We start from the raw sequence: 24446 nt of genomic DNA on the forward strand, positions 1-24446 counted from the left end.
CCAAATAAAAAAAAAAATGTTTTCCATGACTTTTTTTCTACCACCCTTCAAAAAACACTTGCTTCTTTACTTACAAAATATACAAATGCTTCACTTTTCTAAACTATCCGGTGTTTGTTCCATCACCGAAATATGTTCCACCAAGCTGCCTCGCCAACACTGCCAACTTTCAGTAATAACTTCCTGAAGGGGAAGAATCATCTTTGTTTAGTTTACTTTGCATTTTGGTTTATCCAGTACTGAGTATACACTGAGTCTTTAATATTAAAACTTAAAACCCTATAACCCACTGAACATTATTCGCATCAAATAGTAAATAGATTTGTGCATTACTAGATTTTCCTAGAAGAAAAAACAACAAAAAGTCTTGTGACTAAAGTATCTCAGATCATAACATCTCTTTTCATGTATCCCTAGGGCCCAATGAGTTGGTAAAAACAGGTTTGATAAACTGTCAGTGGCATACACGGCTAGTTGTCTGTCCCAAAATTCATCCTTCCCTTCTTCTCTACCAAAAGAATCCCAAATTTGTTCAGTGTGACAAAGTGCCTGACTAAACATGATCAGCTTCACAAACTCAGTTGAAGTGATGGGTGTTCATGTGATACTCTTCAGGTCAGTGACACTTACACAGAAGCCACTGAGTGAGGCTTCTGGGAAAGTTTGTTATTAAAGGGGGCAGATTCACTGGCACACACTTATTTGTATTTTGCTTTTATTCTTTTGCCTTCTCCTTCTTTCTTCCTGGAACATTGACACGATGCCTGGAGGAGGGGCAGCCATCTTGTGACCATGAAGACAAAGCGTACATGGGGGCAGAGTGGAGGCTAAAAGGAAACTTGGTTCTCTGTGTCATCCTTGAGCAGCTGTAACAGTAAGCTCTGACCTGCTCTTCTATGGAGTTCCTGTTTCATGACAAAAATAAATCTATATTCCTATGGAGCAGCTGATAAATTCCACAGTAAATTTAGATAATGTTTTATTGAAAATATACAAAATTCACACAGCTAATGCAATAGATATAATTAATTCATAAAAGTTACATACCTAAAAATCATGTAGAAAGTATAGTTTGTTTATATTTGAGAAATCCTCACATCTTATTTTTAATCCTATATATTTCCAATAGCATTTTTTTTAAGCAGACTTCTTCCAGTTCTTACTGCTGTGGTTTGAATGTCCTCCCAATGTCATGTTGGAACTGAACCCCCAATAGAGTGGTAGAAGGTGGAGACTTTAAGAGGTGATTGGATTGAGAGGGCTGTGCCCTTGTGAACGGATAGGTCCACTCACTGAGTAATGGGTTGATGGTTTAATGGGTTGTTATGGGCATGGTTCTGACGGCTTTACAAGAAGAGTAAGGGAGAGGTTGGCTCTCTCTAGCTCTGGCCATTCTCACCATGTGAAACCCTGGTCACCATGGAACTCTGCAGGGACTCCCTGCCAAGAAGAAGCCGTCATCAGGTGGACTCTCTGTACTTTGGACTTCCCAGCCTCCAAAACTGTAAGAAATATTTTCATTATCTTATAAACTATCCAGTTTCAGGTACTCTGTTATAAGGGATAGGTAATGGACTAATATACCTACTAAAAGTATCATTGATATTTACTGGGGTTAGAAGCATGGCTAGTACAGAGCAATGAGGCAGTATATCTTGTTCAAAAAAAAAAAAAACAGACTAAATAGGAGGTAGAGGGCTTATTGCAAGCAAATATTCATGTGTGTATAAGATTTATAAACCAGAAGATAGAATCAGAGAAGAAAATATTTAGACAAAGATAAAAGTAGAAAGAATCAATTGTTATTGTTAAATAAGTATATTACATGCTATCTAGCCAGGAAAAGGAATTATTAGAATTAGTATTTCATAAACAGACTGCCTAACTGAAGCACAGACAAAATATGTTAGTAATGTAAGAGGCGGCTGGGTAATGTGACCTATATATCATGTTTCTAATGATACTCATGTCTGCTTATAAGTTTCTTTCTACAAAAAACAAACAAAAAGAAATAAGCTGATAAATATTATACTTGCAGACTTTTTTTTTTTTTTTCTTCTTTTTGTCTTTTTTCATGTCCGGCAACGGGTCGCAACCCTCAGTGTCGCGCCCGTACCGGACTGGGACCGGCAACGAGATCGCAACCCTCGGTGTTGCTCCCACACCTCGCTCAACCAGTGAGCGGGAGCCGGTCTGTATGTGGGATCCGAACCCTTGGGCGGGAGCGCCGCCACGCTTCCCAAGCGGCGCACTGTAGCAGTGTGCCACCGGTTCGGCCCAGCAGACTTATTTTCAATTCGGCAAAAATTTATTTAGCATCTACCATGTGTCAAGCATTGCATTGGGGATGAGGTTATAAACCAGATTAGAATGCAATCTCTTACCTCTAAGGATTTAGGGTCTGAGACTGTGCTAGAGAAGTAGCCAAATAAATATAGTAAGATATGGTATAACCTATCTTTGTAACTAGTACATCTGGGATGATAAAATAAAAGTACAATACATGTCCTGGAAATAAATCTGAGTGACAAATTCTTTCTCACGAGTTAGAGAAGATTCCAGAAAGTAAGGTCCTTGAAGGATGTGTAGGAGTTTGACAACTAGACAAGTGGGATGGGAATGACCTTATAAACTAATGGAGAAATAGGAAAAAAGGCAAGTAGGTATCAAAGTTCATGGACCCCTGCAAAGTGCCTGGCAAGTAAGAAACAACCTATAAACACTTGTGAATGAGTGAATAAATTAATGAGTAAATAGCATGTTCAGAAAAGCAATAGAGGTTAAGTAATAGCTATAATGTGTCAGTTTTATTGCTACAATATATCAGGTGCAGTACTAGTCTATGAAAAGCCATTTATGCCATGCTGAGAGGTTGAAGAACAGGGTAATTTTCACATTATTAAGGCAGAGGAATGTGACACTATCAGATTAGAAGGCTTAAGACTATAGAATAGGATTAGGAAAAGCTGGTGAAAACATTGGACAAGGGTAGGGAAAAATTATAACTTCAGTATGAAACTTGTTGATTTGGGTTGCGATGCCCCACTACGCAATTGAAAAAATACATCTGGAGCCAAGGAGTAAAGAGAGGCTTGATAGTGCTATGCACTAGCACTGGTTAATGAACTCCACATATTTATGCAAAACCTACTACAGACCAGACACTGGAAATGCAAAGATGAAATAAATATAGTCCTGTCCTCAAGGAACTTAATAGTAATTATGATGCAGCACGATACATACAAGAATAGGAGTATGTGTAAGACATAGAAGTAATATATAGAAGGGAATAATTAATTCCACATAGTGTGTGTGTTGGTGGGTGTGGGGAGGGTGTCAGAGGAGACTTCACAGAGTCATTGACAACAGAAACTTACAAGCTGCACAGAAGTTTTCTAGATAGAAAGGTAGAGAAGGGCATATTGAGAAGAAACATTGCAGGTAATCTACTGATTCCAGTGGAGATTTACAATTAAGGAGTAAAATTTTACTCTTAGAATTAGAGAGCCTCCGTCTAGATTCAGTTCACAGTTGAAGGTCATTAGTCACAATCTGGCTGTAGCTAAAAGTGTTTCGGGGTTACTGAAGATTTTAGGATACAGATATTATTTTTAAAAAATAAAAGATAAGAAAGAAATGAGTTTATTACTGATAATTTTACATGATAAATCATGATAGTAAAAATAAAATTCTGACAATACTGTTTAAAATGAACCTGAAAAGAATGATCAGAGAGAGCCATTTCAAGAAACCTGCTCGGGGCCCCTTTTAATTATTTCAAATTTAAAGAAATATATAAACAAACAAAACAAAATTTTGGGCCAAAATTCAAACACTGTCGAATCTGGAAGGAGCCTGAGGTATCATTAGTTCAGCTTTTTCATTTATGGGTTGGAAAACTGAATTCCAGCGAGGGAAAATTACACAGTATATTAGTGGGAGAATTCAGGTCAGTAGTTTTTATCATGGGGAACCACTTTCCTGTTCCAGAAGAGGAGAATAGTTCAGGGTTCCTACAAACCACTCTGTAAACCATCTGCATTGGAATCTCCTGGAGAGTTTTAAATATATTGATGTTCAAAGATCCCATCCCCCTGAATTTTTAACTCAGTAGTCTGGGGTGAATGCAAGATCTTCATTTTTTTTTTTTTTTTTTTTTTTTTTTTTTGTCTTTTTTCGTGTCCGGCAATGGACCGCAACCCTCAGTGTTGCGCCCGTACCGGACCGGGACCGGCAACGGGATCGCAACCCTCGGTGCTGCGCCCGCCCCTCGCTCAACCAGTGAGCGGGAACCGGTCTGTATGTGTGATCCGAACCCTCGGTGGGAGCGCCACCGCGCTTCCCAAGCGGCACACTGTAGCAGTGCGCCACCGGGCCGGCCAAGATCTTCATTTTTAAAAGGTTTTCAAATAATTTCTTAGATTTGAAAACCACTATCCTCTAAAACCATGTAAGAGAGTGGTAGTAGTTATTGATTAAGGGAAATTAATTCTCCTAGAACAAACGAGAAACTTTAAATGACATACAAGCTTTCGAGAAACTCCAATTTTAATAATATTTAATAACTACTTACTATATTTTAAATGTCTATTACGTGCTTGGTTCTATGGGAAGAAGGCAAAAAGCAGAGAGAATAACTTCGTTTTTTGTGGGGTTTTTTGTTTGTTTTTACAGAGATATTCTATTAAAGAATTTACAGCAGTCTTTCTGTGAGACAACAGATTTCCTCATGTCAGCACATCATAATGTTCAATGTGTTCCCTGGTTTGTCACTTGAAAACATGCAGTAGCACTAGCAGTAGAAGATATCAAGGTGGCAGTTTTTACAGTAATTCAAGTGTTAGCATTATAAGTGTAAGAATTTATACACTGTGCAAAGGAATTTTCTGTGTAATTTGTGCTATAAAAATGCTTAACTTTTAGGTACTACGCTGATAAAACTATTAAAAACAGACATGATCAAATGACAAAAACTTTTTTAAAAACAACCCTCAAATATTTTCAGCCACAGCTGGATGTGATTCAAGACCTTTAGCTGTGAACTGAATCTAAATAGATTCTAATTCAAGGGTTAACACCCTAAACTCAGAATCTCTGGGCCAAACTAATCACAACTGATACGGTCATTGAAATAAAATCTCCACCCATCTCCTGAGATTCTATGAGGTCTCTTCATAACCAAGACACTGACTTCCACTATGCCCTTCAAAAACATGCCTGACAAATTTTATCCTAAAACAATATTCCAGGTAATTTATTGTTGCCAATGAAGATTTACAATTAAGAAAGAGCAAAATTTTAAGATATGGAGCCTCTCTCAATTCTTCAATAAAATATCAACAGAGAAAGTAGGGGGTACTTGTTTATTCTCTTTAGATTTTCCTCATAGATGATAGATTACTCTAGGAGAGTGGAGCCCTAAAATTCACAGATATTGAAGATTCATCTGATTATTTGCATATAATCCCTAAGTTCCTAGACATTACACCTGTGTAATTCTTCAAGCCATGAAACATGCATGCAGAGAGACTGGTCTGGCCTTTAGATTGCTGTCTTCTCACACACGTAAACTAATTCCTCTACTCCTGTGAATGTCCCACCTATCCTCATTGATGTAGGAAAACTTGTGATGTGAAAAAAAAAAATTGTTTCTTTTTGAAAATGTGAGATTAAACACTAGGCAGATTTTATTGAAAAGTTGTTAACTTGTATTACACTTTGCACAAGATAATTGTAGTTTGATTCAGAATAAGGACAGTATTTGGAAGAAAGTCTACACAAACCTCTCCATATTTTTGAAATGGGAATTTCTTGAATTTGAGGCTCATGAGGATCTCATGATACAAACCTTGCGAATGTCAAGGGTCTACTATAATTAGTCCTCATGAGTGGTTTCTTCCTCATCTAATCAGAGAACATAATATTCATTTTAAAAAATCCACTCTGCTATAGCAATTTATTAGCATTTATTAAGTGCCTTTGGGAAAAGTAACTTAGTACCCAACAATAATTTAACTTAAAATCATATTAGATTCTTATAATGAGCTTATATGATTTTCATATTAAGATAGGGTGACTTAAATATTTTTGAACGAACAATTCATTACACATTTGTTTGATCTTTTCAAATGCTGTGCTTTCAAATTCAGTGATACTAAAATAATCATAATCAGCACAACCTAAGATGTATTTAGAAGAACTGACCATTTAATATAACCATCACAAGAAATTCTAGTTTGAATATGCATTTTTAATTGGTTTTCTGGAAAAACAAAGGATTTAAGGATTGATGAAACATCCCGATGATGACTTTTAAAAAGCCACCTCTAAATGTCATCAGCAACAGATTTCTAGCACTAAATAAAAATGCTTCATGGTTCCAGGTCCTTCTTAAGCAACTAAGACATTCAAGAGTAGAGTTGCTTTCATACTAAAACTACAACTTTAAATAGCTTAAAGGAAACTATACTTGGGGCAAGATAGGAATTAAATATTAGATACTAGATTATAAGAAGTAGTACAGTTTTATCATTTTGTTAGTAGAATGATATGCTGGAATATCTTTTAGGTTCAGGATAGTATTATACTTATGTATATTTAAAATTTCTCTTCTCAATATGGGACCAAAGGACAGAAATAAAACAAAATGGGCAGGATTACATGGTGAAAAAGAGGACAGAATGCTAAAGGAGGAAAGCCTGTCGCAGAAAAGGTGAAGGTAGCAGCGAACTTTTATGAAAACCAAGTAGAAATGTAGAATGCAGATTGATAGAAAGATACAAATAGAATCCACAGAGGAAACACAAAAGATCTTAAATGTAAGTGAATTTCAAAATAATTTTATGTTTTGTCTTTAATCACATACTGACACTGTTCTGCACTTTGTCATTCAATTTAGCTTGTACAACACTTCCAAACATCTTAAGATAAAATTCATAGCCTAAGTCTTAAATCCTATAGAGAGCTCCCATAACAATATTAATGTTCTTTTTTGTGCTCTCACTTTAGTTAAGGTAGAGAAGTCAAGGGAATATATACTTAAAATCCTAACGGATTACAGAAAGAAGCAAGTGCTTGGGTAGCTAAGAAAAGGGAAAATTTGATTTTCTATAAAGCAATTTTCTTCCATATTTAATTTCTAGGAACTTAGTATTATACTCATATATGCTATACACATTTTCTTATACAGCAATTTGCAAAGCAAAAGTACATTTATTCTTTATTTACTATTTAACATGCATGTTAAAGTATGATTTTTTTCCATTCATTTTTGATTACTTTAGTATTGCAGATCCTAAAAGTAACTGGTAAATGATAAAGATTGAGGGAGATTAAAAATCCAATGTTGCAGGCTGGCCCCGTGGCGCACTCGGGAGAGTGCAGTGCTGGGAGCGCAGCATCGCTCCTGCCGCGGTTCGGATCCTATATAGGAATGGCCGGTGCGCTCACTGGCTGAGCGCGGTGCGGGCGACACCACACCAAGGGTTGCGATCCCCTTACCGGTCACGAAAAAGACAAAACAAACAAACAAACAAAAAATCCAATGTTGCAATTCAGTTAAACAGACATGAAAGCTAACACATGAAAGCTAACACATGAAAGTTCTTATCCTCACAGATATTGTTTGGTATGGTCAAAAAGCTCTGTCTTTAAAAACTCTTCCTTTCCTTCACTTTCCTTGATAAATCAAACCTGACTTGATTGCTATATTCCCCTCTTTTCTTCCTTCTGCTTCTTTTTCTTCTTGCTTTAAAAGATGTGAATGTTACTGAGCTCTTCTTTGTAAATTATCTTTTTTAGAAATCTCTTCTCCTCCCATGGATTCATCTATTACTTATAGTTTATTCAACAAATATTTGTCTTTAGTCCTGGCCTCTGTGTCAAGATCTCTGTCTACTTTTCTAAAAGCTAGATATTCCTACTTATTTGTATTGCCATCTCCTCAAACTCAACATGTTTAAAGCTCAATTCTTCATCATGTCTACCCAAATAGTTTTTTAGGGATTATCATTATTCCAGATTCCTTCAACTTCCCTCCCTGAAACATCTTCCAGACATACCATTGCTAACTAGATCTTCCCAAAATACTGCTTTGATTATATCACTTTCTTATCAAAAACCTTTAATACCCCAGCTATCCAAACCCGAATACAGTATAGACTCATTAGCTTGGCATTTTGGGTTCTGTACTGTTGGTGATATGTATTTCTAGTCCTCCAACCCATTCATTTTCCTTTAGTATGACATCTCTATGTTGACCAAACCATACTAATTCTCTCCTAACAAGATCTAACAATTTCCTATATATACATCTTTGATGACATCTTCAAAAAAATTCTCCATCAAAAAATGCTATTACTTTCTCCATCTACCAAACTCCTTCTGTTTAAGCTCAACGTAGATGCTACGTTCTCTACAAAGCCTTGTATGGTCACTTTAGCCTGAAGTGATAATTTTCTTTTTTAAATGCTTATTGCACTTTTTGCTTTTCCCATTTCTATAGCACATCCATTGTGGCCTAAAATGTACTTATTTGTGTACAAGTCTTATTATCTCCTTAGCTAAGTAATAAGCCCCTGTGGACATTACACATGATAAATAATCACTCAATTTACACTGAATGAATGAACCCACGCCCCTAAGCCTCCTCCTTCTCTCCACTCAGCACTATCTCCTTCTCATTTATTGTTTCAACAAGTATTTATTGAGCTCTATTATTCACCAGGCACTGTGCTAGGCATTAGAGGTTAATAGGACATTCACAGTTCCTGCTGTCATAGATCTTACAATCTAGTAGGAAAGATAAACATTAAAACACAAGTTTATGTGTGGTGAGTGTGAAATACACATGCGACAGGAGCCTTTAGCAGGAAGAGATACTCCAATAGTCCCTAAAACACTCATTGTAGCTTTCTTATAACTTGGGCATACTTCATGTCATTGGAACAGCTGATAATAGCAAAAAGTTATGGCCAAATAAAAGGAAACATACTATAGAATATACCTCATAACCTTAGAATGAATATCAATTTCCTAGAGCCTATTATGAGGACAATTATTTACTAATTTATTATCCAAGGATTTAAGCTAGGTACTTTATACAGTATTCTTTTTAGTCTTCACAGTACTCTTGCATGGTGGGAATCCTCATTCCCATTTTTAGAGATGAGGAAACAGGTTCCAAGAGATCAAGTTACTCTACTCAAAGTCCTTCACATTAAGGGCAAAGTCAGACTTCAGACCCAAAACACATGAGTTGATCATACATAGTTTCCCAGACATGTGCGCTTATCAGTGACGAGCTGGATGTCCCAGACTCTCCTCCACAGGGTGTCAGCCTTGAGCAGCAGGTCATGGGTGGAATCATCACAATAGTTTAAAAAAGATTCTATCCTGTAACATTCTTGTAAATTGGCTTATTTCACAATGCCTTTTAAGAAATGCTCTTCACTGGAATGGGAAAACCAGGGCTACACAAGCATAGTCTGTCCTTGTAAACAATTTTTATATTAAACTCTTTTTTATTGTGTGATTAAGAAACAATGTTTTAGACTTACTGCTTATTTTCTGATACACAGAAAATATAAATAGCAAAAACTACCTTTAAAAAAATCTTTCTAAATGTTCTGCATCACAATGGATTGCTCCACTCAAATTTGTATCTCAAATTTCCTGATAATTTTGCTTTAACTATTTGCAACAAAATGTGTTTTAGTTTCTCTCTAATTCTTATACAGTAGAAGTTAATGCTGAAAAGGAAATATTCAGTTTTGCTCTTTGTCACTGCATAAATGAGATTTTATCATTTTCTAAACCTTATTTAGCGGCATCTGATTCTATATCCTACAGAAGTAACCATTTTCCCACAAAATATTTAGTCAACTATAAAATTTTATACTATATTCTTTTTTTTTTTTACATAGAATATAAAATTTTAGAATCACTGCTTAGTTTACTACAGAATTTCTGCTCTGTCTGCTGATGCAACTCTAAACATTTTGGAAGTAAGGAGTAGAGGAAGGTAGGAATGATGTTTAATTATATTATATCACAACATATTTAAATGTAGATTATTAAAGTAAATACCTTAGCAAAATAATTCTTTATGTACCTTATATTTCTCCTCTCCTAAATGCAATAAATAGTATTGTTTCAAGGCAATAAACAAAACAGAGTTTCCTATATATTGCACAAAATTATATTTGCACAATGATTTCCATACATGTGGGATTTAATTCTTTGATTCCAAAGCAATATTTCTGGCTGTGGTTCGTTAATAAACAAGTGCTTTGTAACTGAAAACAAACAAATAAAAAACAAACATAATCCTTAACTCATAAGCTAATATCCAACAAGATACACCTCATCCTGAAAAATTAAGATGCCTATGTGTTAGTTCAAAAACAATCAAAACCAAAATAAATCTTTAACCACAGAATTTTAGATCATGCCCATCGGTTAGCCCTATTTCTTTATTATAAAGATGTTAACTGACTTCCTCAAACTTATATACTTATTTTGTAGCAGAGTCAGAATAAGACTCCCAAGTTTAATCCACTTTTGCTTTTTACTATTTCATTCTTGAACTTAAGACAGAATTATAAAAATTTTATAATTTTAATTACCTATTGGAAAAGAGAATTTTATATTATGTATTAGCCTACAATGAAGGAAGTGATCACAATGCTATATACTAATAGTCATCTAAGATAGCAAAGCAATGGCATTTACCTTAAATTTACGTCTCTGCTCTGCACAGCTGTTGAAGAACCACAAGTCTGTCTCATGGCTGTAAATGTAACAAGAACAATAATGCGACCGATTTTCATATCTAAACTACATTAAGTAGATTTGTCATAGGCTAGAGAATTGATAATGTATATAACAAAATTTTTTAAAATTTACAGATTATGGAAGTGTGCATGTGTGTGTGTGTATGTGTGTGTGTGTGTATGTGCGTGGTGTTAATTTACTCTTTCTGACTTGGAAATTAGTTTCATGAAATTGAAAGCATTAGATATTCTCTTTGGCTAACTTTTCTTATAATGGATCACTATAGGTGTATCAAGTCTAAGAGTTCTAGGAGTAGATGTGACTAAATAAAACAAATTAAAATGAGGGGCCAGCTTTGGCTGTTATTATCATCGTGTGTTTTCTGGGATACACAGTAAGAATGTAAAGCAGAAACATCTGGTAATGGTTAGGTTAATATCAGCTCCCATTTACATCACAATCTTTATATATTATTCATCAATATTTCATTAATCAATGTACCTACTGATGGGGCCTATTCAATTGGTGTTTCATTTAATGAATAGCATATGTAAACATATTTCGAATACATATATTCAGATATCTATACATGAAAGTGAAGTTGCTACTACAGTTGGTACTCAGGCTTGTCAGATGTGATGTTTTTTCTTTTCATTTTACATTAGATTTGTGAATATTTATGCCATCTGTAGCCCAAAAATCTAAAAAATGTAAATGAAAGCATAATAGTAGGTAAATACTGGTCTTCTAGAAATAGACTCTGTACCATGTCACACTTCAAATCTGGCCAACACTTTTAACATTTAAAAAAGTGTTAACAAGCAACCGAATATTGTTCTTGTGACTTGAGCCATCAAAATAGGTTTTCAAAAATCTGTATTTTCTTTCAAACTTTATAAAATAGTTCACTATCAAAACTGTATTTTAAAATAAAAACACAACGTATCTCTTTTGCTCCTCTAGAAATGTCGTGCCTGATATAGTAAGAAACATCATGATCTATTAACACCAAATACCTTGCCTTGCAAGTGCAGATTTTGAAATATTCTCAATTATCCTTTTGAAATTTAAAAGATAATCAACTGTATTATAAAATTTTGATTAAACTCTTAGTTAAGTAGAAAAAGAACTAGACTGTAACAGAATCATATAAGAAAACTTCGAAATGTTAATTTCATATTAAATTATTAAAAATTTTTAACAAAGATGTTTTACTTTTTTTATTTAGCATAAGTGCCAAATAGTGCAACTCATGCTTAATAGTATTTGCAGATGCAAGGATAAGCATTATCTAATATACTCAGTTTGGCAACAGATGTGTAAACTAGTATGAAATGCTGTTAGGTTTTTATTAGATTTTCATATAATCCCTGTATGTCTTCAGATGCTAATCTTATCGAGTACTATGAAATACTAAAAATGAAGGCTCACATTGTATTAATTGCAGTGTATATTTTACTGAACACATAAGTCTTCTTTCATAATTTCTAAATTTTTATTCATAAAAACCAGCTTCTCATTCCTATGACATTTCAGCATGAGATCCCACTAAAATTACACTATTAAAGTGCTAGTTTTATAATGCATATAGTAGAGGTATATTCAGATTAATATACATTACAAAACACTTAATACAAGTGACACAATAAAAGTCTTTGTAGTAATGGTCTGGTCAGCATCTGCAATTTTAAAAAGGTACATATAATACTTTTAATCACTCTTTCATACTAAAGTAACAGAATTGGGGATTTCTGCTCAAAATTTATTTGTACGACAATTAGTACATCAACAATTTCTTATTTTAAAGCCACTAATGTTCCCACATTATATGTGTGAATGTTTTCTAAAATAATTATGTATATTTTATTTAAGAAAAGTATCAAATCTTGACTTCCAATACAACAACAACAAAAAAAGAAAGTTAAAAAAACCTAAAGCCCAGCCATTCTTTCCAGAGATACCCTGGTAACCAGCAATAAAGAAACTTCTACTGGACTTAGCTTTGGAGTGGAAGAAACAACTGTGAATTACTCTATTTTGTAAAGAAATCTGATAAAATAGAATTAGGACAGTGTTTTTCAGAAATTCAAAACAATAACTTCTCTCCTATCTTTGGTTTATGTTGCCAGCATCTAAATCTCTTTTTCTATACCAACAGTAAAGCAAACTTGCCACTCTGAAGCCATAGTGAGGATAAACATTTCATTTGCTATCTTCTGTGACTTGTATGGAAATTTTTCTGTCATTTACATGCATGGAGAGACTCTCATGGAATCAGTTAACTGGATGGAAAAACTACTAAACTCACTATTATAACTTGGGGAGGAATATGATGGTGAGAAAAGTGTCATAGACTTACTGATTAGTTAAAACAAAAGAATGTGACATTTATTTTAAAAGAAAATATTAAAGGGAATCCAATTCAGACAGATTCAATACAACTTTCATTTGCAATCATGGCAGAAATCTGTACGTTAGACTCTGTTGAAATAATTCCAGTCCCCAAGTCCCTTTTCTTCCCACCCATCCTTCATGAATGACTTAGTTCCCAAGAAAATATATTCTCATCTCAAACTTGTTTAGGGACCATCCATTTAATCCAGTTTTTAGATGATAAGTAATTTCTGGATTGTGTATATCAGTAGCCTGTGATTCAACAGCATACAAACTAAGCTTCAGAGGGCCATCATGTAAGACTTAGTCACTAATGTCTGTGAGTACACCTGAAAATAAAAAACAGCTAGGTTGTTTAAAAAAAAAAAAAGATTGTTTTTGTTAAAGTGATAAGAGATGTTTACTTAAAAAAAAACAAAACTAAACTAAGCTTGCCTTATTAGACATATATATAACACATGATTCAGGAAAAAACATTCTTCATCTTCCAACGCTTTGAGAGATGTTCTGTACAACTCCAGATTCTACCTTCCAAACATTTAAAAATACATCTTAAAAATGCTCCCCCTCCGAAAATATCCCACATATTTTTGTTAAGAAGACTATATAAAATAATAGTTATACTGTGTAACAAAATTTACTTTAAAAGATATCCATACTATCAGTTTCACAGGACAAACACTGTAAGTAAGGACAACAAACTCCAGAATGTGTTTTTATAACTGTAGCAACAGCAATAACTCCTTGGCAAACTCACACAGTTTTTCTGGCAATCCTGAAGCTTTTCTGCATTTGTCACTTGGATACAACTGCGGAAGGGTTGTATAAGACTGCTTTGTTTCCTTCCACACCATTTTATTATGACTTTGCTTTTAAGGAAGAATTTTCCCATTTTAACCTATGTGTGAATAAAATCCCATTAAAATCTCACAAAAAAGTTTTATACAAGATTCTTTAAGCCTATGTACACAAAATGTGGTTCCTACATAATTTTTGCAAGGAGTGACCCTGTAAACGTTTGAAATCTATGCTAATACAAGTTTTTCTCTTTAAAAATATAATAAATTATCTTTTTGAGTTAAAATTACCTATACATGCAAATGTAATTGTAATAATTTTCTGGATATATTCAACTGGGTCTGTGCATTGGTTATCATCATGAATGTCTTTTAAAATAAGGCCCCAAGGACAGGAGTGCTTTACTAACCTGCAGTGGTCTCTGTTTATCACTGCTCTTAGGAGATTTCAACCCACTTGTTTGCTGCTGTAAGAGAAGTTGTCTTGCTGCCTGAAGAGCCTAGAAGTAAAAAGGGAACAATATCTAAGTATTTTGTTGAAAGTTAAATTGATGACTAGTTAAACTTGGTTAATAGTAAAAGACTTCAGTGTATAAAAACCCCCATCTTCCTTTCTAGAGAGAATCATTATTCTTTTTCTTCTAAGATGCAAAAAAACCCCATTTTTTTTCTTGAAACGCAAGTATACAACTTTTCTCAAAATCACGGAGATGCATGTAATACTGCAGGAAATAAAGTTAATTTGTTTAAAGTGCTTAAAAAAGAAAAAATCATAAACTGCATCAATAACCTCATTTCCACAAGGAACTTGTCTTTGAGTGTTCAACTAAATGCCCACTCCCTTTTAAATTATCATTCAATTTGCATTTTCGTATTACAATTTTGAAGCAAAAGCAATAGACTTCAAGTGTTACCGGAAGCTGTAATTAAATTTGACAAATCAACATCAGATTATCTTGAAAGTGAATTAATAAGGATTTTCACTAAAGATTAAAAACACTTTTTTGTACTTACAATTCAAGGGGAAACCTCTCCTTTGACAAAATAAAGTGCAGTTTTAATGCCAAATAAAATTGAGTGGTTTTCATTTGCATTCTTAGCAAAATCAGAGAACAAAGAAATTACCACTCAACCAATCAGGTTTGTTTCTATGTGTGACAGAATACCAATCAAAATAGAAGATGTTTTCACTTATTTTTATGTTTTCTTTCCCACTCAGGGAAATAAAACTTAACATAAGAAATTAATGTAAGCATTTCATTTACTGGAAGAGGAACAGTTTGGTGAATACTATACAAAGTTATCATATAAAAACTAGTGCCATAAAATAAAATGCATATTAAATTGTTTTAAAGGTAGCAGCCTAAACTAATTTAAAAAAAAAACTTTTAAAAGCTTCTATTTAAAAATTTATTTTCTCTGTCAACAATTAAGTTCAATGAACACTAGTGATAAAATGTTTCAACACAAAACTAAAATAAATCATTGCACTACTATTCACTATTTTAAAATACAAGATACATTTTCATAATGAGAAAAACATTGTTAGATCAATATCCTTCTGTAATAATTAAGATTCTCAGCTGATAAAAAGTACAATTTTGATTGGAATCAATGATCTGGTTTTTAAGAGAGTTTCCAGTATCCATGACAACAATTGCTTTGACAAGATGTGCATATGGCATTACACTGCCAGCTGGTGTGAACAATGTTTGAACTACTGCATTGAGATGCTGAGCAAACAGAAAAAGTTGCCACGTCTTAACCCTCAGGGAAGGCAGTCATCCCCTGATCAATTATGAAAAGACAGAGAGAGGGCTGCTACAGTCTGGCTCCAAGCAAGTTTTCTGAGAAGGCAGGCAGGCATAGAAACCAAAGTAAACAAACTGAATGCACTAGCACCATCTCCTAACAACATTGATTTGTCTTCCCATAGCAGGATCTGGCATAGTTTGTAAAGCACACTTTTTACATTTGGAGACACAGTTACTCACAACAATCTTCTTTTGTTTTTTAAACTTTTCAAGTAATTACAAGTCAACCTAAATATTTCTAAGGACGGCACATACCAGTGAACTCAGGCAATTTATTATAGGGCTCAGTTTGAAGAACAAACAAATAAATAAATAATTCCATAATTATTTTATTATCACAAAGCTCACTAAAAATTTTCACTCAGTATTCCAAATAAGATAGTTTTCTTCTTTTAATTGCAACTGATAAAATAACTACAAGTGATATTTTTCAAATGGAAATGACTGTAATGTGACCTAGGCTGTGTCTATGTGAAACTCTCAGAATAAAAATATCAGTCAATTACTTTTCCTATAGATGCCAAAATCCACAGAAAGTTAGCCTAATTTTTTCCATGTAATTGTTTTTTCCTTTTGAGTTGATTAGTTTATTTTGTATATCTACAGACTTATTTTATATTAAATTCTGCAGTCCTTTATTATTCTTGAGGGATTCTAATGAACACAGTTTAGAATCTTGGAATCCTGAATGACTAGAACTAAAGCAATCTTAGAAATCATCTAATCTGACCACCTTATTTTAGCAAATGAGAAAAATGAGTCCTAGAGTAATCAATTGCTTTGTTCAAGGTCACAAAGCTATTTTTGCATGCTTTGTTCAAGGTCTCTTGGCTTCCAGGCCAGAGTGCATTCCATTGCATCATATTGTCTCTATTCTGTCAAAGGATCATTAGATAGCAACAAGTAAAATTCTAGTGAAGGAGAATATATGACACCATAACGAATTATTCTTTACCTGAAAACAAAGCATAGCTAATTTTCAGAATTTAAAGAGAAAATGACAATATAATCTTTTTCTGTTTGAATCTGCAAGTAAATAGAACATCTATCACAGAATATATACCGTTTTATGGCTAAATATCCCCACATACTTACCTCAGATTACATTACATATTCCCCCAATGCTTGATGGAGCTCTAACCTCTTGACATCCTGATCATCTGATCGGTTATTTCTAATTAAATTGCAGAATTCTAGAGCTGGACAAAACCTTAGAAACTGTCTAGTCTAGTGCTCTCATTTTGTAGACAGACAGCTGAAGAATCAGTACTATGATGACTTGATTAAAGTCACAAAGCAGTAGCAGAGTCTGATCAAAAACTCAGGCTCTTATCTCTCAAGCCTACGACCCCATCCATTTCATTGCCCTGCATTCTATGAGGGTACTTCAAAAAGTTCATGCAAAGATTCAGATTACGTTTTAATTCTACTTTTCCATGAGCTTTTTGAAATACCCTCATATTCATTCAACTCATCCCAAACAAGTGACCAAACATTGAGAACAGGTAAAGACCCAATGGCTATAGAAAAACACAAGAAAATTAGATATATTAAAACTTCTGCTCATCAAAATATCACTAGCCAAAAGCATACATGTACATTGTTAGTAAAGGAGTAATAATAGTAATAGGACACCACAAGACATCTGGCTAAAACATGCTTCTGCTTTTAATGTACTTTGGTTTTCACATGAATTTACAATTATCTTTAAAATACTTGAGGATCATCTCTCAATACAAACTCTGAATGAAAAATAACTACTTGCCTATTTCAACATTCTTTTGGTAGTAGAGATTGCTATAGTCAACATAAGAGATGGGAGAACAAAAACAATTCTAAGAGATCAGGAATAATTTAAAACTCATAAGCAGAAATCTCTGGCAGTTTGCATTCTAACTGCATGCATCATATGACATTTTATTTCCAGTATTCTGGATAACACTTTAGGACTGAATTTCAATAAACAATTGCTCAGAGACATTTAGTTCATCTTTGCAATTTATTATGGTTACTATTCAAAAAGATGAAATATTATGACAAAAAACACTTCCAACACTATAAGGTGTTAGGTGTCAAATTACGTAAATATTAATTTGAAAATTACTTACCATTTCTATCGATAAACAGAAAAGATAAATTCCAGGGCCATTCATAAAGTTCTATGAGCCATTTAAGTATTTATATGATCAACCCATTCCCAAAACTAATTGAGAACAAAAGGCAAAAGTTGTTTACAAAATTTCCTTTTATAATGACCGAGTCTGATTCAAATGAACAACATGAGAGAGATTTCTAAAGGCAGCCAGACCATATCTAGTTTCCAAAAACACATTTGTTTTGAATTAAGGATGCACTTTACTTAATGAAGTTATCTAATTTTAGTAAAGCTAAAGAAAATTAAAATAGGGCATTTAAAAAACTGAAATCAGATTAAATTAAAATATTTTGAAAAAAGGAATAAAAGTCTTTATAATCAACTAAAAGTACACATTTTGTTAGTCCGTAAAGGTGTGGGAATGTGCAGGTTTTATGCAATTGAGTGTATTTTGCTCTAGAATACTATTGCAAATATCATTTCTAACAGTTAGTATGTAATTTTAACTAAACTAAACTTTTGTAAAAAAAAAAAAAAAGCAAAGTTTGAGCATATTCCTCTTCTCTAGTAGTAATGACTTTATGCTAGTAATGAACCTCACACAGAGTAATTCTAATGAGTAGGTCATTGTGAGAATTAACTTAGAGTGAAAACGTTTTGTAACCTGTCAGATAATTACCTATTTTGCTGAAGAACATTGAAAACTTTCACTACAAATAAAATTATTTGAGAATAGTTTAGAAATACCCACTGAAACCAAAAATGTTGAGTATGCTAAGGTTTATAAATAACTTTTTTTTCTAAGTAAATATATGTATATTTTGGGAAAAAAACAGACATCAGTCATATCTCTCCCCATAAAAATAGGAATGCTTAACCTATCCGCCTGTTGCATTTGAGACATTAAAATGAAAAATGACATCTATGCCCATTAATATCTTCAATGTATAAACAGCACAGCGTGACACATTCTTGAGAGCTGAAGGCTACAAAATCTCTCTGAAACATAAATAACAAAGCACTCAGAAGCATATTTGATGTTGATATTCATCTCTGAGAAAAACACTGTTGCCTAGGCTTCTTATGAAAATAGATGCAGCCCAAATGGATCTCCTGTAATTGGTTTCAGATAGCGGGGTCAGAAGAAATATGATACAAGAAACGATTATGTGGAACAGGCGAAACAAGAATGTTTACACAGGCACTCCCTAGTTATACTGACAAGGGGTGAATACTTTGCAGATAACCAGAACCAAAAAAAAATTGCCAGCAAGACCTCTAGATTTTTGCTCTTCATACTCATATTTTAAAATTTAACACATTATGTCTTTAACGTGTTACTTTGAATACTGAACATAAAATAAGTTTTGAAACAGAATTTCATTTTGTAATTATTTTCCCAAGTGTGGTTGATAAAAAGTATATTCAGATCCTTCCAGGAAGGGTACGAATTCCTATTTTGTCTGGTCTGCCTTCATATTATGTTCCCACTAAAGAGAATATACTGATAAATATAATCTGAAGTCTCATAATGCTATTTAATAGAAGAAAATTAATTATCCGATTGTCATAACCTATTTTCAAATAGCAATCTATCAAAGTGAAATTATGCATCTGTAGCCATCGACCCTTCATTTTATCATCCTTGATATATAATTAGACTAAGTTTGTTACAAAAAGCTAATTATTACAAAATATTTCTTAAAAATAATTGTTTTGATACAGTATCTATATTTTACATAAAGTTAGAAAATAAATGTGTGGATATATTTTATTTATATTGTGCATCACTACGGAGGCTAAATTGGAGAATCTAAGATCATTTTATAATGAGTGAGCAATTACTTATAAAGTATCCTATTTACCAATCAGATGTTGGGCATTTTTGGTTTAGTATTCATGATGTTACAACAATCAAGTTATTGAATCTGTGATGGAATGAATCCTCAAGTCATCCTCAGAAGTAATAATAAGGTCCTCAAGGTGCAGGTCCAAACCCAATACTCAGTATATTCCAGTATGGCTCCAAACTCCCAGATGACCTCAGAAACCGTTGCATGAATAAGCTTGTGATTTAACAGTAACTAATGGCTAAGGAGGGTTTTGTTTTTCCACATCTAGAATAATACACTCAGTTTAATGTGATGGACACATTCTCTTCCTCAGAGATGGCATACCACAGGCTGCAGTAAATAATACCAAGTAGCCTTATTCATATCTCTATTTTCTTTGTTATTCTGTAGCTAATGATAATGAATTGCTAATGGAACATAAAGAAGAACACTACTATAATATTATCTATAAAAATACTAAATACAATTCTGGTTCATTTATTAAGGAATTTTGTCCAAATTTAAAATTCTCAACTATGAAAGAGTAAGATAAATTGGAATCAATTTTATTAAAATTAATGATTTCATACCCTCTCTTTTGCATAGTACATGTTCCAGAAACTACAATGATTTATGTACATTCTGTTATTTCTCTTTCTGTTATAAAATATATTTTATTTTTCCCAAACATACTTTGGACTTAGCATACTTTAGCAGTTTATGTTTTCATTATGAGGCCAGTATCATCTTTTGTTTGGATATGGATTAAAGATTCATTACTGCTATATTGCTCTAATTTCAACTGGTATATTAGATGTTAACTGAAAATCAGGCTAGCTGTTTAGCTCAGTTTGAGTGTAGCCTTCTAACACCAAAGTCACAGGTTCAGATCCCCACACCAGCCAGCCATAAAAACAACAACAACAACAACAAAAAAAAAACCACCTTACGTGTTAACTGAAAATACATGTTACTAAATTATTGTATAATACCTGAATGTATAATACTATTTGAATCCTCTGTTCTGGATTTCCTTTTCAATTAAAAGTAAGATTGCTAAAGGGGTAGTATTTAGGAAAATGTTTAGAAGAATAAAATCCAGAAAAATTACTTGTCATTAAAAAGTCTTGTGAGTGTTCTATATTCCCAGCAAAGAACTAAGCACAGCACACTTGTGGTAAGAGGAGTAACATAACATTGTTTCTGCCTTCAAAGAGCTTACTGTCTAAGAAACATCTAGCTCAATGTCAAATGACAATAAACAATATCTCAAGAATGTTTCAGAAATTTGTACATAGAAGAAATTATTTTCAGTTGGGGAGTACAAAGAAATTTTTATGAAAGATATAATATTTGGGCTGGACATATATGGGAAATATTTCATCTTATGAAGATGATAGAAGGCCATGCCAAGTAGAAACAAAGAAAATGTGGGATGATATACAGTAAAAAGAAAATAGTTGATCTTGCATAAAGTATAGGCTTAGTTTAGGCACTAGTGGAACGTGATGAGAAGGTTAGTTGGGGCTAATTACTGGATATAATTAAACAACAAATGCCAAAGAATGTTGATGTTATTTTGCAGGTAAGGGCAAACGTTGCTGAAATCTGGAAATGAGGAGGTGAAGCTGACCCAGGACAATATTGAAGTCAGGTTGTGAAGAATAGATGATGAGTAATGAAGGCAGTGAGGCAAGAAAGAGGTAAAATGACCAGGAAAGAGGTATGTGGAACTGTACAAATGAGAGGCAAGAATAATAAGAATCATGTTAGTTGAAAACAAGAATTAACAAGTGGTACTGTCAAAGCAGGAGGAGCAGGACTGAATAACTGAGGACTGGGCGAAGGCCAGGAAGGAATTGATGACGACTCCAAAATTTTAAATCAAAGGTAACAGAAACTGTGCCACCATTGGAAAGGGGAAAACCAGATTATAAAACACAGGCTTTGGGGAGATGATGCTTGTTATCTACTGACAGAAAAATCAAGAGAAGATTTCTTTAGTAGACAGTAACTAATGCAGAGTTCTAGGTGGAGAGTGATCAGGATGACGACAGATTCCCAAAAGTGAGAGACAGATGGGGAGTTAAAGCAAAGGGTGTTTATTAAATTACTGATAGAGAGAGTAAAGAGAGGACGAATTAAGACCCAAAACTTGGGGAACATTTATTGAGAGGGGGTGAGGAGATAGTGAAAATGGAAGACAATGAATTTTGAGGAGATCATAGTAATAGAAGTCAAAAAGATTTCCAGAAAATGTTAAACATAAAATTACCATATGACCCATTAATTCCATGCCTAGGTGTACATATACCCAAGAGAAATAAAAACACATGACCCACAAATAGTTGTACATAAATGTTCATGGCAACATTATTTATAATATCCAAAAGGTGTAAAGAACCCAAATGACATCAGCTCATGAATGGATAAACAAAATGAGATATAGCCATATAATAGAATAATAAGTGGTCTCAAAAAAAGAATGAAGTGTTCACACATGCTACAACATGGAGGAAACTTGTAAACATGTGCTAAGTGAAAGAAGTTAGTAATGAAAGATCATGTAGTGTGTGATTTCATTTGTATGAAATGTCCAGAATAGGCAATTCCACAGAGACAAAAAGTAGATTAGTGGTTGCCAGGGGCTGAAGAGAGGGAAGAATAAAGTGTGACTGCTGGTGAGTATGGGATTTTTTAGGTGCTGAAAACGTTCTGCAGTTAGATAGTGGTGATGGTTGCACAACCTTGTGAACATACTAGAAACTGCTGAATCGTGTACTTTAAAAGAGTAAATTTTAAAGTACGTAAAGTATATGTCGATAAAGCTGTTACACGAGGTACTTCAAAAAGTTTGTGGAAAAATAGTATTAAAAGATAATATGAATCCATGAACTTTTTGAAGACCCCTCATATATTTAAAAAAAGAATTAGGAATAAAGAGATGATATTTTCAAACACCAAAAAACTTAGAGGCTAAAAACTAATAAAAGTTCTTGTTGATCTGATAAATGTGACCTTTCAGATATCAGTTCTCATACAATCCTGAAGTAGAAATTAGATTGCAGGGAGTTACTGGGGAATAAATGGGGGAAAACCAGGACACGGAATACAAATAATTTTTGTATTTTATTTTTATTTTAATTTGTTTTGATAAGTTCTATGAAAAGCAAAATAGAAGATAATTTTAGTTTGATAGGTTTGTTTGTTGTTTGTTTTAAATAAAGAAAACTTGATAATGAACTTAATAAATAGGGAGGAACAGAAGCTGCAGGGAGGTAAGGAGTTGAGAAAGTCCCTAGAGGGAACGGAAAGGACTAAATCAAGGGCAGGAGCAGGTGATAGTTTTCTGGAGAGAAGAAACACATCTTCCTCTGAGACAGGCTAAAGAGATGAGAAGGTAAGTGTCTTTTTTTGTTGTTATTGGACATGCAAAGTTAGGAAAGGGAGAGTTCACAATGGATGGTTTCAATTCAGAAACTAAGGGGGTGGGATTATTTACTGAGAATGAGAGAGATCAGAATTTCAAAAAAAACCCCAAAACTAGGGGAGCTTTTCTGTCACTCTTCTGAGAAATACACCTGATGAGTAAAAACATCGTTTGAGTATGAAATGTGTATTTACTGCATTTACAATGTATGTGTAAATCCGTATACATTGACGACATATGGCTATATGGATGTCTTCTTCCAGAATGTTGCCTCCAGAATTAAAGAACTACCTACTTTCCTACCAGTGGATATCAGTTCTTCCAAGAATGTGATACTAGTCATTTGAGACTGACTCCTGATTTTTAGCTTTATAGTGAATTTGCTAAATGGGCTTGCACATTTTAACTAATGGGCCTGGTATACTATAATTTCTGAAAGTTCACACCAATATTTACTTAGTTCTCTGAACTCTGTTCAAGTAGGAAAATGCCCCTTGGATAGGAAGAATATCTTAATTGCTTCATGTTCTATGATATTTTGACAAGCTGTATTTTAATCTCCTTTGGAACTTTGAGGGGAAAGGTATCTAAGTTCATGAATGTACTTGGGAGATACAACCCCTCCTCCCCCAGTGCCACATCTCCAGATCTGCATGAATATGCAATATACCCTACTCTATAGGATCACCTGTTCTCAAAGATCTTTTACAAAAATGAAGAAAAGGAGAATTAGCATTATTAAGTGCTCATTATAGGCTGGTTAAAATTCTAAATTTGTGCACATGTTATCTCATTTCATTCTCAAAACACCCTTATCACAGATGTGTAAATCAAGGCACAGAGTTCTTTGGTTATAAGTGCAAGCTGTTTCACAAAGCCTTGATGTGGCATGAGAGATTGGAACAGCTATCTGGCTGACTTTGAAGCTCATGCTCTTTCCACAAGGGGCAGTCAGGAAGACTATATTACTGAAGGGACTTTTATACAAGTAAAAGGCTGGAGTGAAAAACTGTTTGGGGTACAAAGAGAACAAAATAAATTCTGAGTCATTTAACAATATTGCTAGTTACACCAACTAGAACAACATAAGGAATTCCAAGACCTATTCAAATTATTTTTTTTCTTATTTTTCGTAAGGGGAAGTAGACATATAAGGTTATATTCTAAAGTGATTTTAGTCTCCTTAAAAGACATCACAGCTCTGTTTTCAACAGCCAAGACAAAGAACCAACCTAAATGTACATCAATGGATGACTGGATAAGGAAAATGTGGTGTGTGTATATATATATATATATATATATATATATATA

At 33.7% G+C, this 24446-nt stretch overlaps 1 protein-coding gene across 1 annotated transcript in view; it reads right to left on the reverse strand.

Moving 5' to 3' along the window:
• FOXP2 (forkhead box P2) overlaps positions 1-24446 on the reverse strand; it is a 274200-nt gene that overhangs the window by 142813 nt on the left and 106941 nt on the right. The window contains exon 3 of the mRNA XM_008571504.1: positions 14375-14464. Within this exon, the coding sequence (XP_008569726.1) occupies positions 14375-14464 (90 nt within the window). The remainder of the gene's footprint in view (positions 1-14374; positions 14465-24446) is intronic.

The sequence above is a fragment of the Galeopterus variegatus genome, unplaced genomic scaffold (genome assembly GCF_000696425.1).
Source record: "Galeopterus variegatus unplaced genomic scaffold, G_variegatus-3.0.2 Scaffold41, whole genome shotgun sequence".
Classification (NCBI taxonomy): domain Eukaryota; kingdom Metazoa; phylum Chordata; class Mammalia; order Dermoptera; family Cynocephalidae; genus Galeopterus; species Galeopterus variegatus.